The 14882-nt window shown below is 37.2% G+C and overlaps 1 protein-coding gene across 2 annotated transcripts in view; it reads right to left on the bottom strand.

The window, feature by feature from the left end:
• TPK1 (thiamin pyrophosphokinase 1) overlaps positions 1-14882 on the bottom strand; it is a 396830-nt gene that overhangs the window by 84022 nt on the left and 297926 nt on the right. For both annotated transcript variants that reach the window (XM_025380408.1, XM_025380409.1), the window contains one exon: positions 11460-11571. In XM_025380408.1, coding sequence (XP_025236193.1) covers positions 11460-11571 — 112 coding nt within the window. The remainder of the gene's footprint in view (positions 1-11459; positions 11572-14882) is intronic.

Consider the following 14882-nt stretch of genomic DNA (forward strand, 5'->3'; position numbering starts at 1 on the left):
CACTTATAAGTGAGAATACTTGGTGTGTTATTTGATTTTCTGTTCCTACATTCGTTTGCTTTGGATAATGACCTCCAGCTCCACCCACGTTAATGCAAAGGACATGATCTCATTCTTCTTAATGGTTGCATAGTGCTCCATGGTTTATATGTACCACATTTTCTTTTTTCTTTTTTTTTTTAACTTTTCTTTTAGGTTTAGGGGTACATATGAAGGTTACATAGGTAAACACATGTCATGGGGGTTTGTTTTACATATTATTTCATTACTCCAGTACTAAGCTCAGTACATAATAGCTATCTTTTCTGCTCCTCTCCCACTTCCCACCCTTCCCTCTCAAGTAGACATCAGTGTCTGTTGTTTCCTTCTTTGTGTTCATCAGTTCTCATCATTTAGCTCCCACTTTTAAGTGAGAATATGTGGTATTTGGTTTTCAGTTCCTGTGTTAGTTTGCTAAGGACAATAGTCTCCAGCTCCATCCATGTTCCCACAAAAGACATGATCTTGTTCTTTTTTATGGCTGCATAGTATTCCATAGTGTGTATTTATCACATTTTCTTTGTCCACTCTACTGTTGATGGGCATTTAGGTTGATTCCATGTCTTTGCTATTGTGAATAGTGCTGAAATGAACATATGCATGTGTCTTTAGGACAGAAATATTTTTATTATTTTGGGTATATACTCAAAAGTAAGATTACTGGGTCAAATGGTAATTCTGATTTAAATTCTCTGAGGAATTTCCACGCTGCTTTCCACAATGGCTGAACTAATTTACACTTCCTCAGCAGAGTATAAAGCACTCCCTTTTTTCTGTGACCTTGCCAGCATCTTTTATTTTTTGACTTTTTAATAACAGTCATTTTGACTGGTGTAAGATGGTATCTCACTGTTGTTTTGATTTGCATTTCTCTAACGATTAGTGGTGTTCTGCATTTTTTTCATATGCTTGTTGGCCACATGTATACCTTCTCTCAAAAAGTGTCGGATCATGTCCTTTGTCTACTTTTTAACAAGGCTGTTTGTATTTTGCTGGGAATACAGCTAACCAGGGAGGTGAAAGATCTCTACAATGAGAATTACAAAACATTGCTCAAAGAAATCAAAGATGACACAAACAAATGGAAAAAGATTCCATGCTCATAAATAGGAAGAATCAATATTGTTAAAATGGCCATACTGTCTTAAGCAATTTAGAGATTCAATGCTATTCCTATTGAACTACCAATGATTCTTCACAGAAATAGAAAACACTATTTTGAAGTTCATATGGAACCAAACAAATAGCCTGAATAGCCAAGGCACTCTGAAGCAAAATGAACGAAGCTGGAGGCATCATCTGACTTCAAGCTATGCTACAAGGGTACAGTAACCAAAACAGCATGGTACTGGTACAAAAGCAGACACATAGACCAAAGGAACAGAATAGAGAGCCCAGAAGTAATACCACACACCAACAATCATCTGATCTTCAGCAAAGCTGAAAAAAACAAGCAATGGGGAAAAGACTCCCTATTCAACACATGGTGCTGGAGTAGCTGGCTAGCCATATGTAGAAGATTGAAACTGGACCCCTTCCTTACACTATATACAAAAATCAACTCAAGACGGAGTATAGACTTAAATGTAAAACCTAAAACTATAAAAATCCTGGGGATAACCTAAGAAATACCATTCTGGACATAGAATCCAGCAAAGATTTCATGACGAAGACACTAAAAGCAATTGCAGCAAAACCAAAAATTGACAAACGGGACCTAATGAAACAAAAGAGCTTCTGCAGAGTAAAAGAAACTATCAAGAGAGTAAATAACCTACAGAATGGGAGAAAATATTTGCAAACTATGCATCTGACAAAGGTCTAATATACAGAGTCTATAAATAACTTAATTTTCTATTTGATTTGATCTATCAAATTTCATCAGTTCTAACATGGATATTTTCCTATATCTCTGCAATTATAATTAATATATTTTTTCTTAGTATACATAAAATACTATGTATCTTACTATCAATGGCATCGTAAATGTGATAAAATGCAATCATTTCACCAACTCGTTAACTCGAGAAAAGGGTTTTGGGGGTGAAAGACCTCAGCTAGCATCTATTTTAGGAAGGACCAGAGGGGAAAAGATTGCCAACTTTATTGTCACCTTTAATCTGTAATGCATCTTTTTTTTTTCTGGAAAAATGTTAACATATTTAATTCAATTCAGAGTAAGTTATTGATTATAGATGACTTACAGTATGAAAGACATCGTCCTTGACTCAGACAAGAAATAGTGATGTCACAGTTTCAGAGTGTCTTTTTAAAGCACTGGTCTGGAAAATCAATAATTAATACAACAACGAAGACATTTAAAAACACAAAACATCTCACCCATTAGTGGCACTAGCTCACAAGAGGTTATAACCTAAGTGGGAATAGCTGTAGCTATACTATGACAACTGCCTACAGTCACTTTGTGAGTTACACTGGAGTGAGAATTAAGAGCATTTCTCACTGAAAATGCATTATTAACAAGTGTAATTTTACAGATGCATGAACTGTTCCCTTGTTAGGCTGGCACTTAAAAATTTTCATAGAAAACTCCTGCAGAAAACCATGGTACCTTTATATGCTTATTACAGCTTTTTTATGTTCACAGAGATGAAAAATCTGTTCAAACTGTTTTCTCATAATTTCTCTCTTTCAAAACTCTTTCCCCTAGGTTAAAAGAGTTGAGTCTCTTTTAGTCAATGCTGAGAAATTATTTCTTTGTCATTTACTTGTGTATTTCTTTGGGAAAAAAAACATAAAAGAAAGAACAATGAATACATAATTTCAATCTCAACGTGAGTGCTATATAAAGGGGCCTGGACAAATGGAAGGCAACTCCATTTAATATTTTCCTTAGGCAAAAGTGTAGAAAAGTTAAAAGTTCTGTCCCTCAGAATTTCACTTTTCTTGCCATTACTTTCCATTATGTGCCATTATCTTCTCTTTCGTATCACCTTTGCTTTCCCATCTAGTTACCTTCCTCCTATCTTCTCTTTATCCCAGATTCATCTTTTGTCCCAAATTTACATTCTCTATATTCCAAATTAAATTTTTTTAAACATCAACTTGTTTTATGTAAGTCCTTCACTTACTAATTGGAAACAAAGATAAATAGTATTGAAGACTTGATTTCAAACTTTGAGTGCAATAATCCATAATTATGTAAATTTAGGCCAACTAGAGATTTTAAGTATTATTTCCATATCTGAAAAATACAAAAAATCCAACCTGTCACACACACCTATTGTAATATTTAAAAGACTTTTTAAAAATGTGAAATATCATATGAACATTAATACTATAATTCTGATTATTGTTCTCATCCTTTGTGAAAAGTTGAAAACTTCTGGAAATACCACAAACCCATACATAGAGTATACTGCCACTTGACTGTATAGGTATTACTTGGAATATCAACCTAAATACACCCTGCTAAATTCACCAGGATTATCTAGGAAGGAAACCCAACTTTGAGCTATTAACACCCATTAACACAAATATATAAGTCAGATTAAGTAGCTATCTCCTGGCAGGAGATTTTGAAAGAGTGGGGTAGTTTTAGTAAATTATTGAAGAGGATCTTTGTTCTGGGAATAGAGTATGGAACGTGGCTGAGTAGGGAGACAAGAGAATGGGGAGGATGAAGCCAGTGTGCTGGGTTCTGAAAAATATCCAAAAAGGGGCAGGATTCTAGGGTTAATGATTAGGATGAGCAGTGGCTCTATTTGGAACTTCAAAAATCAGAGTAAGTCTGAAATTCAGATTTCCCAAAGGTGAAAATATGAGTGTTGGAATCTTTACAATAATGATTTGTATTTATATGTTTCCATGAGTCAAAGTTTGAGTAGAGTCACTTCAAAATATAATTGTGGCCTCTGAAAAACCTTGCCAGAGCCTTTGTTGTTAACTTTTGCCTTTCAGAGGGTTCCCTGTTGCTACACTTGTCCTCAACCTCAGCTAGGAGATGTGGAAGGTTTCCATTCTGGCCATATGGTAGCCCATATATCCTGAAATTCTCCTGATACCAGACTCTTAGACATAATACCTAATTTATTATAAATATTCTATAACTAACATGCTAAGCTCACAAGAAAATAAATTCTTCAGTGATCTAAAATTGAAGGAAAACAGGGCACCTGCACAGATAATGTTGGCTGCTTTCCTTAACTAAGATGCCTTTCTTTTCAGATACATGTCAATCAAGAATCAAGATGTTGGTCCTCGATAAAGTAAGAGTTAGGACTGAGGTTCTATATAAATTCAGTGCTATATCTTTAATAGAAGGGTAGACTTCTGTCTTAGTCTATATGGGTTACTCTAATAAAATACCATAAACTAGATAGCTTACAAATATCAGAAATTTATTGCTCACAGTTCTAGAGGTTAAGAATTACAAGATCAAGGCACCATGGATTTGGCATCTGGAGAGGGTCCATTGCCTGGTTTACAGATGGTGCCATCTTACTGAGTGGTGAAAGAAGTGTCTCTCTCAGGTCTCTTTTACAAGGCCATTAATCCCATTCATGAGGGTTCATGATCTAGTCACCTCCCAATGTCTCCACCTCCTGATAACATCACATTGATGATTAAGTTTCAACATACGAATTGGGGGGAGGGGGACATAAACCTTCAGACCATAGCGACTAGGAAATAACTGGTCTGCCAGAAAAGGTTCAAAACAAGGAAACACCTCTCTATCAGCCTGGGCTTTCACAGCAGTAAAAACTAAAAAAGACACCTCAATTCCTTGTCGTTTTAATTAATACTGAAAGCATCTTCAAGAAAACCTTATACCGAGATAGCAAAGTGTTCCAGGATTGGTTATACCTCAGGGCACTGGCAGAAGCAACTTAAAATCTCATGTCAAAGAACATGCTTAACCTAAGCTTCTACATATTTCTACAGGAAAAAAAAAAAAAAGACAACCAAATATACAAAACACAGGATAAAGTGTCTATCATGAGTCAGAATAAAGGAAATATTTAAAAACAGCAGTATTATCAAAAAGTCAAAAAATTAACAGATGTTGGTGAGGCTGAAGAGAAAAGGAACACATACACTGCTGGTGGGAATGGAAATTAGTTCAGCCATGGTGGAAACCAGTTCAGTGATTTTTCAGAGAACTCAAAGCAGAATTACCATTTGACCCAGCAATCCCATTATTGCATATATACACAAAGAAATATAAATCATTCTGCCATAAAGAACATGTACATGTGTGTTCATCACAGTGCTAGCCACAATAGCAAAGACACTGAATCAACCTAAATCCTCATCAACAGTAGAATGGAAAAATAACATGTGGTACATATACACCATGGAATATCACGCAGCCATAAAAAGAACAAGATCATGCCCTTTGCAGCAACACAGATAGAGTTGGAGGCCATTATCTTAAGTGAACTAACACAAAAACAGAAAACCAAATACCACATGTTCTCACTTATAAGTGGAAGTGAAATGTTGAGTACATATAGACACAAAGAAGGGAACAACAGACACCAATGTCTAGTTGAGGGTGGAAGGTAAGGATTGAAAAATTACCTATTGGGTACTATGCTTATTACCTGGGTGGTAAAATAATCTGTATATAAAACCCCCATGACATGCAATATACCTGTATAGCAAACCTGCACATGTATCTCTGAACCTAAAAGTTAAAAATAATTGGAAAAAGAAAATTTGAGACTCCCTCTCAAAAAATAAGAAAAGGAAAAATAGCAGAATTAGGTCAAAAAAGAGATGAAGAAACTAGAATGCTCAAATACCATATTGTATTCTACCAAATATAAGATACTATTTATTATAATAGGCCCCAATTTTTAAATATCAAAAAAACTCCTATCAATTAAATTATGACATTTTTAACAATCTAATAGATTAAATAATTCATCTCAATTTCCAATATTTTAAAAATCTGCTTAGGTATTTAAAAATTAAATATATAATTAAAATACTGGCACCAAACAAGATGTGATCTTAAATTTTTTGAGATAAAAAAGAGTGAAAAATAAAATCTATGAAATTCAAAACACAATCATTAAATGGCAGATTAGAAACAGCCAAAGACAGAAAAAGTGAAAAGAAAGATGAAAAAAAAAAAGAAAAAAAAAACCCTAGAATGCACAAAGAATACACAAGGAAGAGGGATGATGAGGGCTAAAACGTTTACTAAACGTTCTACGTTTACTAAAACGTTCAAGGAGAAAAGAATAGAAAAAAAAATGGAGGGGAAGCAATCAAAGAAGATAAGCGGCTAAGAATTTTCAGAATTGATGAACTATACCAATTATCAGATTAAATAAAAAGCAACTAGAACAAAATAAAGGTTGTATGTAAACATATTGTAAAACTTTGGAGTATCAAAGCAAAACATAAGGTCTAGAAACATTTGGCAGATTATAAACAAATCAGAATTAATTTCATTGATTGTAGATTTTTCAACAGAAACAACAGCAATCCATATGAATATGGCTGAAAGAAAACTAAAATAAATTTTTTGTGATACACATAGATAAAATGTTCAAGATGATGAATGAAGCAAAGGCATTTTTTGACAGAAGAGCAGACCCCTAGTCATTCTCTTCTTCCTTACTGATGGAACCTCAGTTTTATTTGGAGTGACAATGTAGTTGGATAAAAAATTGCACATGTAGCCTCCTTTGAAGCTAGGGTGACTATTTTTTACCGTTCTGGCCACTGAGGCAAAAGATGAGACACAGGAAGGGTTTCTGAGAATGCCAGGAATCTCTGATGTCTCTGATGCCTGTGATTCCTGTTACAGACCCTTCCTGCTCCCTTCCCTTTCCTCTCTTCTGATGCGTACTAGGCAGAGTACAGCTGGAGTTGCAACAGACATCTCAGATTTTAAGGCAAAGGCTGAGGAAATAATAGAACCCTTGCCCTATAGGTACTTATCTCTGCACTTTGTTACATAAGGAAACCAACAAAAAGGCTTTTTCAGTCCATTATAATAACTTAATTCTATTTGTTACAGACTGCGGAAGAAAACTTGATTATTAATAGAAATACGATTGTGTATAAAAAACCAAGTGACTCTATAGTCACATTTTCAGATATAATAAATGTTCATCAATATATTAATATGAAAAGAGACAAAAGTGAATTATGTGTCTATATATCACCAACAAACAGAAAATGTAATTTATTAAAAGTATAATTTGTACTAGGGACACGAAATATAGGGTTTATAGAAATAAACCTTATAAAAATGCATAGGATGTTTGTAGAGAAAATTATAAAATTATTGAAAGGAATTTAAAAGTTCTAAGTAAATAGAGAGCTAAACTAAATTTGTGGATGGGAAGACTCAATTTCATGTAGAAATTTTCTTCCCCAATTTTTCGATTCTTCCCAAATTAATCTAGACATTAAATGTAATTGCAGTAAAAATTATAATAGAATTGTGTCAGAGAGGCACTTTTCAAGTTACTTCTAAAATTTATAAAGAAAAGCAGGCCGGGTGTGGTGACTCACGCCTGTAATCCCAGCACTTTGGGAGGAAAAGGTGGGTGAATCACAAGGTCAGTAGTTCCAGACAAGCCTGGCCAACCTGCTGAAACCCTGTCTCTACTAAGAATGAAAAAAAAAAAAAAAAATTAGCTGGGTGTAGTGGCAGGTGTCTGTAATCCCAGTTACTCAGGAGGCCGAGGCAGGATAACTGCTTGAACCCAGGAGGCGGAGGTTGCAGTGAGCCGAAATTGTGCCACTGCACTCCAGCCCAGGTGACAGTGTGAGACTCTGTGTCAAAAACAAACAAAAAAGAGCAAAAAGCCAGGAATAGAGTGACAATTTTGAAGAACAAGGTCTGAGGACTCAACTTAGCACATTTCAATATTTATTATAAAGCTATGGTAATGAAGGCAGTGTGGCTCCAGCACAGGAAGAAGTATGTAAGCCAAAGGAACAAAACAGATCTAAGAAACATACCCATACATATGAACACCTGTGCTACATACACTGCAAATCACTGGCGAAAGGATTAATAAATGATGTGAGGGCAATTCATTATCTTTAAAAAAACTAGATCCTTATCTCATATCATATACAAAAATCAATTTCAGGTGAAAGAAAAGACCTAAACACGAAACTTAAAACTTAAATGAGAGTACCTTTATGACCATGGGGAATAGAAAGGTGACTTACACGAAAATGACAAATCTGGTAAATTTTGACTACATTTAACTCGATAAACTCTGTTCATATAAAAACACCATGAACAAACTGAAAAGTCAAAGTACAGCCAGGAAAAAGTCTTTAGAACTTCTACGAATTAACATCCCAATGGAAAAATAGGCAAAAGAAAGTAGCCATTCACAGAAGAAGAAACCAGCATGAATCATAACTACAGAAAGATGCTTAGCCTTATCAGCAGACACCACAAAAACATATCATTGACACTCATCAGGCTGGCAAAAATGATTACGTTTGATAATAGCAAGAATTGTTGAGGATAAGGAGCAGGGGAGTTTCTATGTATTCCTGGGCTGAGTGCACACTGGTACAGCCACTGTGCAGAGCAGTATGTGTATCTCATAAAGGTGAAGATGTGATTATCTATGATACGCTGTTTCACTCCCAACTGTATATATCCCAGAGAAACTCTTATGCAAGACACAAGTCAAAGAATATTCATAGCATATTGCTATGAAATAAAAGACTGTAAATATAGGCAGCTTCAGTAATAATATTTGAAAAGGTTCACTCCTGGATGATCGGTACCTAGGTATCATTCATACAATTTTTTTTAATGTTAGAATGGCATGTGAAATATTGCAACCTGGTAACAGATAAATCCAACTACTTTTAGAACTTCTAGCATCACGTACTTAGAGTGGGTGGAGACAGGTAGCGATCAAGCCGTGGGGCCACACCTGACGACCTTGACAAGTTTCTTCACAAAAACCTGCTTACTCCCATTAACTCAAGAAGTAAGCTGCCCCCGACTAAACGTCTGCATACTCCTTCTCTTTCTGCAAGCCCGCCTTCACCCTGTCCCTTTGCAGCCATGACTGATAAAATAACCCTGACCTCAGGGCTCTGCTGTCACAGACAACAGCGCTGAGGAAGGCAGGGACCCTCTCTGTGAATGAAATCTACCCGCTTTTCTTCAAGTCAACATGATGTCACATTTATTTTTATTAACTTTTAATGAGGCAATATTACCTATCAGAAGACCCCATGAATTAGTGCTTTTACAACAGGTAATTGATGAAACACTTTGTGTTTCAACTGTATTGCTTTGCATATCCCATGAAGTTTTTTTTTTATTTTTATGAAGCTGTAGAATAAATAATTACTTCAAAAGTCAAAGTGTTGTGTAACTATATAAATAAGTAATGGCGTATTACATGCAGGTTGGATCAAAAGTTATCTCAGGAAGGTTAAGAGCCCTGCCCTCATCATGCTAAAGGCCCCCTTACCAGAGAAAGTCTTACACAGAACGAGGATGTGTGGTATGATTTGACTGCAGGTACCCACCCAAATCTCATGGTGAACTGTAATTCCCAATGTTGGTGGAGGAACCTGGTGGGAGGTGACTGAATCATGGGAGCGGGCTTCCCCCTTGCTGTTCTCGTGGTAGTAAATGACTTCTCATGAGATTTGATGGTTTAAAAGTCTGTGGCACGTCCCTCATCGCTCTCATTCTCTCTTGCTGCCATGTGAAGAAGGGGCCTACTTCCCTTTCACCTTCCGCCATGATTGTAAGTTTCCTGAGGCCTCCTGGTCATGCTTCCTGGTAAGCCTGCATAACTGTGAGTCAGTTAAACCTCTTTTCTTTATAAATTACCCAGTCTCAGGTAGTTCTTAACAGCAATGTGAGAATGGACTAACACAATGTGCATATTGCTGTGGGAAGTACAGGATCAAAGAACATTCTAAAGATCCCAGAAGAATCATGTCTAATGTATGACTCTTTTTTATTACTATAAGATAAAGGAAGCTGGGGCACCTGCTCCTAGTGCCAACGTTCCTGTTTGCTCAGTGCTCCTTTGTCATGGTGCCAGCCCTGAAAAGTGTGATTGCTCCCAGATCCAGCAGGAAGTTCACCACGGTCTAGATTGGATGCCCTTGGAAATAATGAGAACTATAAAAAATAAAACAGTTGTTTGGGACCAGAACGTTTTCAAAAAAGCTTCCAATGGGAGCTCATGTCAATTTCAGCTAAACAGCTTCAAAGCTTGTCACATATTTCTGTGCGCTGGAGATGTGTTCTCGCAGTCCTTTCAAATTCTGATGAGCTCTCTAGACATTTGTTTCAAAATATCTCTAGTTTTTCCTAATTGTTTCAGCAGTGGCTCATAGAAAGGTCTTTTTACAAGTCTTTGTGTTTCAAAATATTTATTTCTTGGAAAAAGATTTATTTTCTTGTGGGAATCTAAGTGCTTTACTTGTTAGAAAAGAATGACATAGTTCCATATTTTACTTGTACAACTTTGCCATATTGGTCAATCAGGAGATGATCCCTTTGACATTCAGTCACAGCTCTTTGATTAAATTATTGCTATTCTTAGAAAGACTAGAGTTGATTCATTTCACAATGACTGATGGTTCCTTTCGGAATCAGTATTTATCTCATGAACAGGACCCCCTTACTTTTTAATATTTTTAACTCGGTTTTAGTACTACTAGGACCTAATACAGTTCACAATTACTGGAAAACATTTTAAAATTTAATAAGAGCAGCAAATCTTATGTCAGAGATTTGACTACGAAAAGAACTTGCTGCTTCTCTAGGAAAGTAAAGTAGGATTTTCAAATACACAAAATCGTGAAGAAGGTGGGGCAAAGAGTTCTTTAATATGACACCAAAAGTACGATCCACAAAAGAAAAAACATAGACTTCATTAACATTTGTTAATTTAGTTAATTACATTTCAGAAAGTGAAAATATATGCTAAGGGCTAAAAAATTTTTGCAAGTCACACACCTGGGTAAAGGACTTGTATCTAAAATACATAAAGGACTCTTACAACTCAATGTAAAAATAGCCAATTAAAATATGGGTAAAAGAGCTGAATAGACATGTCTCCAATGAAGATATACGAATGTTCCATAAGCACAAGAAAAGATGCTTGACATAAGTAGTCATCAGAGAAATGAAAATCAAAACCCCAGTGAGATGCCACCTTCACATGCTCTAGGATGGCTATAAACCAGCAAACAGATAATACCAAGTGTTGAGAATGTGGAGAAACTGGAACCCTCTTACACGGCACATAGTAAAATGGTTCGGGCACACTGGAAGGTAATCTGGCAGTTCCTCAATAGGTTAAACATAGAGTTATCAGAAGACCCAGCAATTCCTCCTAGGTATAGACCACAGAGACATTAAAAAAAAAAAGAAACAGAGAAAAAAAGAAAAAAACATCATTCCTTTATGGAAAGGTTCTACTTACTGAGGTTCCACTTGAGGCCTGTGGTTGTAACCTGCGTACAAGGCTGTCCAACAGGAATAAGGCCGCACCAATTACCCTCCATTCCAGTGTCTACATGCAATCTGTGCTTTCCCTGAAGGAGAGAAGAAATGATCATTAAGAAGGGGAAAAGAGAAGGGATGTTAATGTGCACTGAAGACCTGGGCAGGATGCATCTACAACCCTCTTGAGCCCTCCTGAGTAGCTGGGACTACAGGCGGGCACCACCACACCCAGCTAGTTTTTATATTTCTAGTAGAGATGGGGTTTCACCACATTGGCCAGGCTGGTCTCGAACTCCTGACCTCAAGTGATCCACCCGCCTTGGCCTCCCAAAGTGCTGGGACTGCAGGCGTGAGTCACGACTCCTGGCCTTGCTTTTTTTTTTTTAAAAAAAAGTTTTTTATTATCTTTTAGGTAAGAGCTGCCTTTATTCCTTTGTATAGAATTCCCCCCCAAGTTGATTTATATTGAATAGCTTGCCACACAAATTTGAGATTTGTTTCTTTCTACCATTCTCCATTATATAAATAATTCTCTCTGAAGATAGATATACTAGACATAATACAAATGACCATCCCTAGATGCCAAACCTAGCACACTTTTAAAACAAATGCTCAAAGAGGTAACAAAACCTTCTTTCTATTTTATTTTATTTTATTTTTTGAGACGGAGTCTTGCTCTGTCGCCCAGGCTGAAGTGCAGTGGCCGGATCTCAGCTCACTGCAAGCTCCGCCTCCCGGGTTTACGCCATTCTCCTGCCTCAGCCTCCCGAGTAGCTGGGACTATAGGCGCCCACCACCGTGCCCGCTAATTTTTTGTATTTTTTAGTAGAGACAGGGTTTCACCGTGTTAGCCAGGGTGGTCTCGATCTCCTTACCTCATGATCCACCTGTCTCGGCCTCCCAAAGTGCTGGGATTACAGGCTTGAGCCACTGCACCCAGCAAAACTTTCTAATAGAAGGAGTTGATGAAGCCAGGTGCGGTGGCTCACACCTGTAATCCCAGCACTTTGGAAGGTCGAGGTGGGCGGATCACCTGAGGTCAGGAGTTCAAGACCAGCCTGGCCAACATGGTGAAACCCTGTCTCTATAAAAATACAAAACTTAGCTGGATGTGATGGTGGGTGCCTGTAATCCAAGCTACTCGGGAGACTGTGGTGGAAGAACTGCTTGAACCCGGGAGGCAGAGGTTGCAGTGAGCCGAGATCGGGCCATTGCACTCCAGCCTGGGCAACAGAGCAATACTCTGTCTCAAAAAAAAAAAAAAAAAAAAAAAAAAAAAAAGAAGGAGTTGATGAGACAGATGTTTAGAAATTCGGATTTCCTTAGTATTACATTGGCTTCAGCAGAGAAAGAACAGGAATTGGTGATGACTTATCATACAGGTGGATCGCCACCCAGTTTCCTGTTGAAGGGCAGTACTCTTAGGGTTCCCATCAGAAAACACAGCAATTTCAGAAGGGTTATAGGTAACCTGCAGCATTCTGGACACTGGGTGGCAGAGAGTGGAGGGCTCAAGAAAGCACCAGCGGAACAAGGAAAGGAAGGTACACCTTGTCCAGATCTCTGCACTTCTGCATCTGATAACAGTGTTTCTGACAATGAGACCTGTTGTTAGAATGCGACTTCTCCATCACTTATCAAAGAGGAAGTCCTGTGTTCTTGGGCTGTCTCCTTTTCACTGTGTTACAGTTAGTTCTTGTCTCTTAATTGACGACTTTCTTTCCTCGGTTTGTGGCCTGCTTAATGGTTTGGCGGTGCCTAGCTGAATATGTTAGCATGTTTGGTGCTCCTAGGTGACTTCCGTTAAGAATGGCGAAGCAAAGAAGGAAGTGTTTTTCAACTTGTGATATTAGCTCCCTAAGAGAATATTCTTCAACTTGTATCATATAATGCAAAGGAAACAGCACATATACATGTTAACTTTTATTCTCCCAGGGAGAAGAGGGCTGTTATAAAATCCAATGATTTAAATGACACAGTAGTAAGCATGCTATATATTCATTGCCTTCCTCATTATTTTAAGAATCAACAGACCTTAAAATTTTCATTCTGGGAATAAACTCATTTGTGGACTTGAGAAGTCACAGATAGGCCTTAGCCCACAATCAATTAACCACGTTTTCTCTCATTCCAGAAAGGTGCTTAGCCATATGTGAATGGTCTTTGTGTTTATAAAATGCGAATACAGTTTTTATGGTTAAACGAGAGCAGTGTTTTGCTTTCTACCTGTATCTTCAAGTCTATGTGACATCTTTTGAAAATGAACAACTGTATAAAGGAATTTTTGTTCATTCCCCAGATTTCTTAATTCATAGTATGTGCCAGCCTATATGTGATTTGACACAGGCAGGCATACAGGCTGACATTAAAGAACTTCCCTAAGGATTTATGCCATTACTGAAGACTAGAAGCATATGAACTCATCATTTACTTCCATCTTCTCCCATGAATCATTTCACAGGTTCCTGCTCTGGCCTCTTTTCTGAACTAAGATAACTCTTTGAAGTCAAAGGCAGTCCTATATAGTAAAGAAAGAACAAAAATCAATCACAGTCAGGTTGCTTTTCCAATTGTGGTTATTTCAGCACATCTAACAACCTTAATAAGTATGAAATTGTAATTTAGGGAAAGGTAACAAAGATGTTGCTTGGTATGTGTGCTGGAAAGCAAACTTATGATCATGTTAAACACAGACAGCATAATAGTATTACTTTCCCTAGACTGTCATGTCAAGGTAGAACAAAATACACACAAATAGATAGCTATGAAGGGGTGAGAAATCGCTGTCCCTTTGTTTTGTACTATGCCCCTACTTTCCAAAGGACAAAACATAACTGAGAGAAAAGATTAAAGCTGACTCTAGATTTTGCCTCTGAAAAATATCAAACATTGACTGGGCGTGGTAGCTCATGTCTGTAATCCCAGCAATTTAGGAGGCTGAGGTGGGAGGATCACTTGAGCCTAGGAGTTGGAGACAAGCTCGGACAACATAGTGAAACCATGTCTCTACAAAAAAAAAAAAAAAAAAAAAAGAAGAAGAAAAATACCAGAGAGATATCTGAATTCTGTTTACATACCCACATCCTTAAATCCAATAACTATGCCAAGTTTTATGCTAAGATATTTCAGTGTGGATATCACACACTATACAGCAAATTAACAAGATCATTCACAAAGCACTGAACACAGAAAGAACATAAATGCATCAGATTTAGTGTAAAAAATTCAAGGAGAAGGTGCCAATGCTAGTTTATAAAGTGGCCATGCATTCATCAAGTTGTTGTTAATGCTGAACCTACACTCGGAGGCTAATGGCAGCCACAATTAGTGACACACAGTTAGACCCCGTATGAACGAAACATTGCTGTAGACGGATTAAACACAAGGCCAGTCTCTGGTA

This window comes from Theropithecus gelada, chromosome 3, assembly GCF_003255815.1.
Source record: "Theropithecus gelada isolate Dixy chromosome 3, Tgel_1.0, whole genome shotgun sequence".
NCBI classification, from domain to species: Eukaryota; Metazoa; Chordata; class Mammalia; order Primates; family Cercopithecidae; genus Theropithecus; species Theropithecus gelada.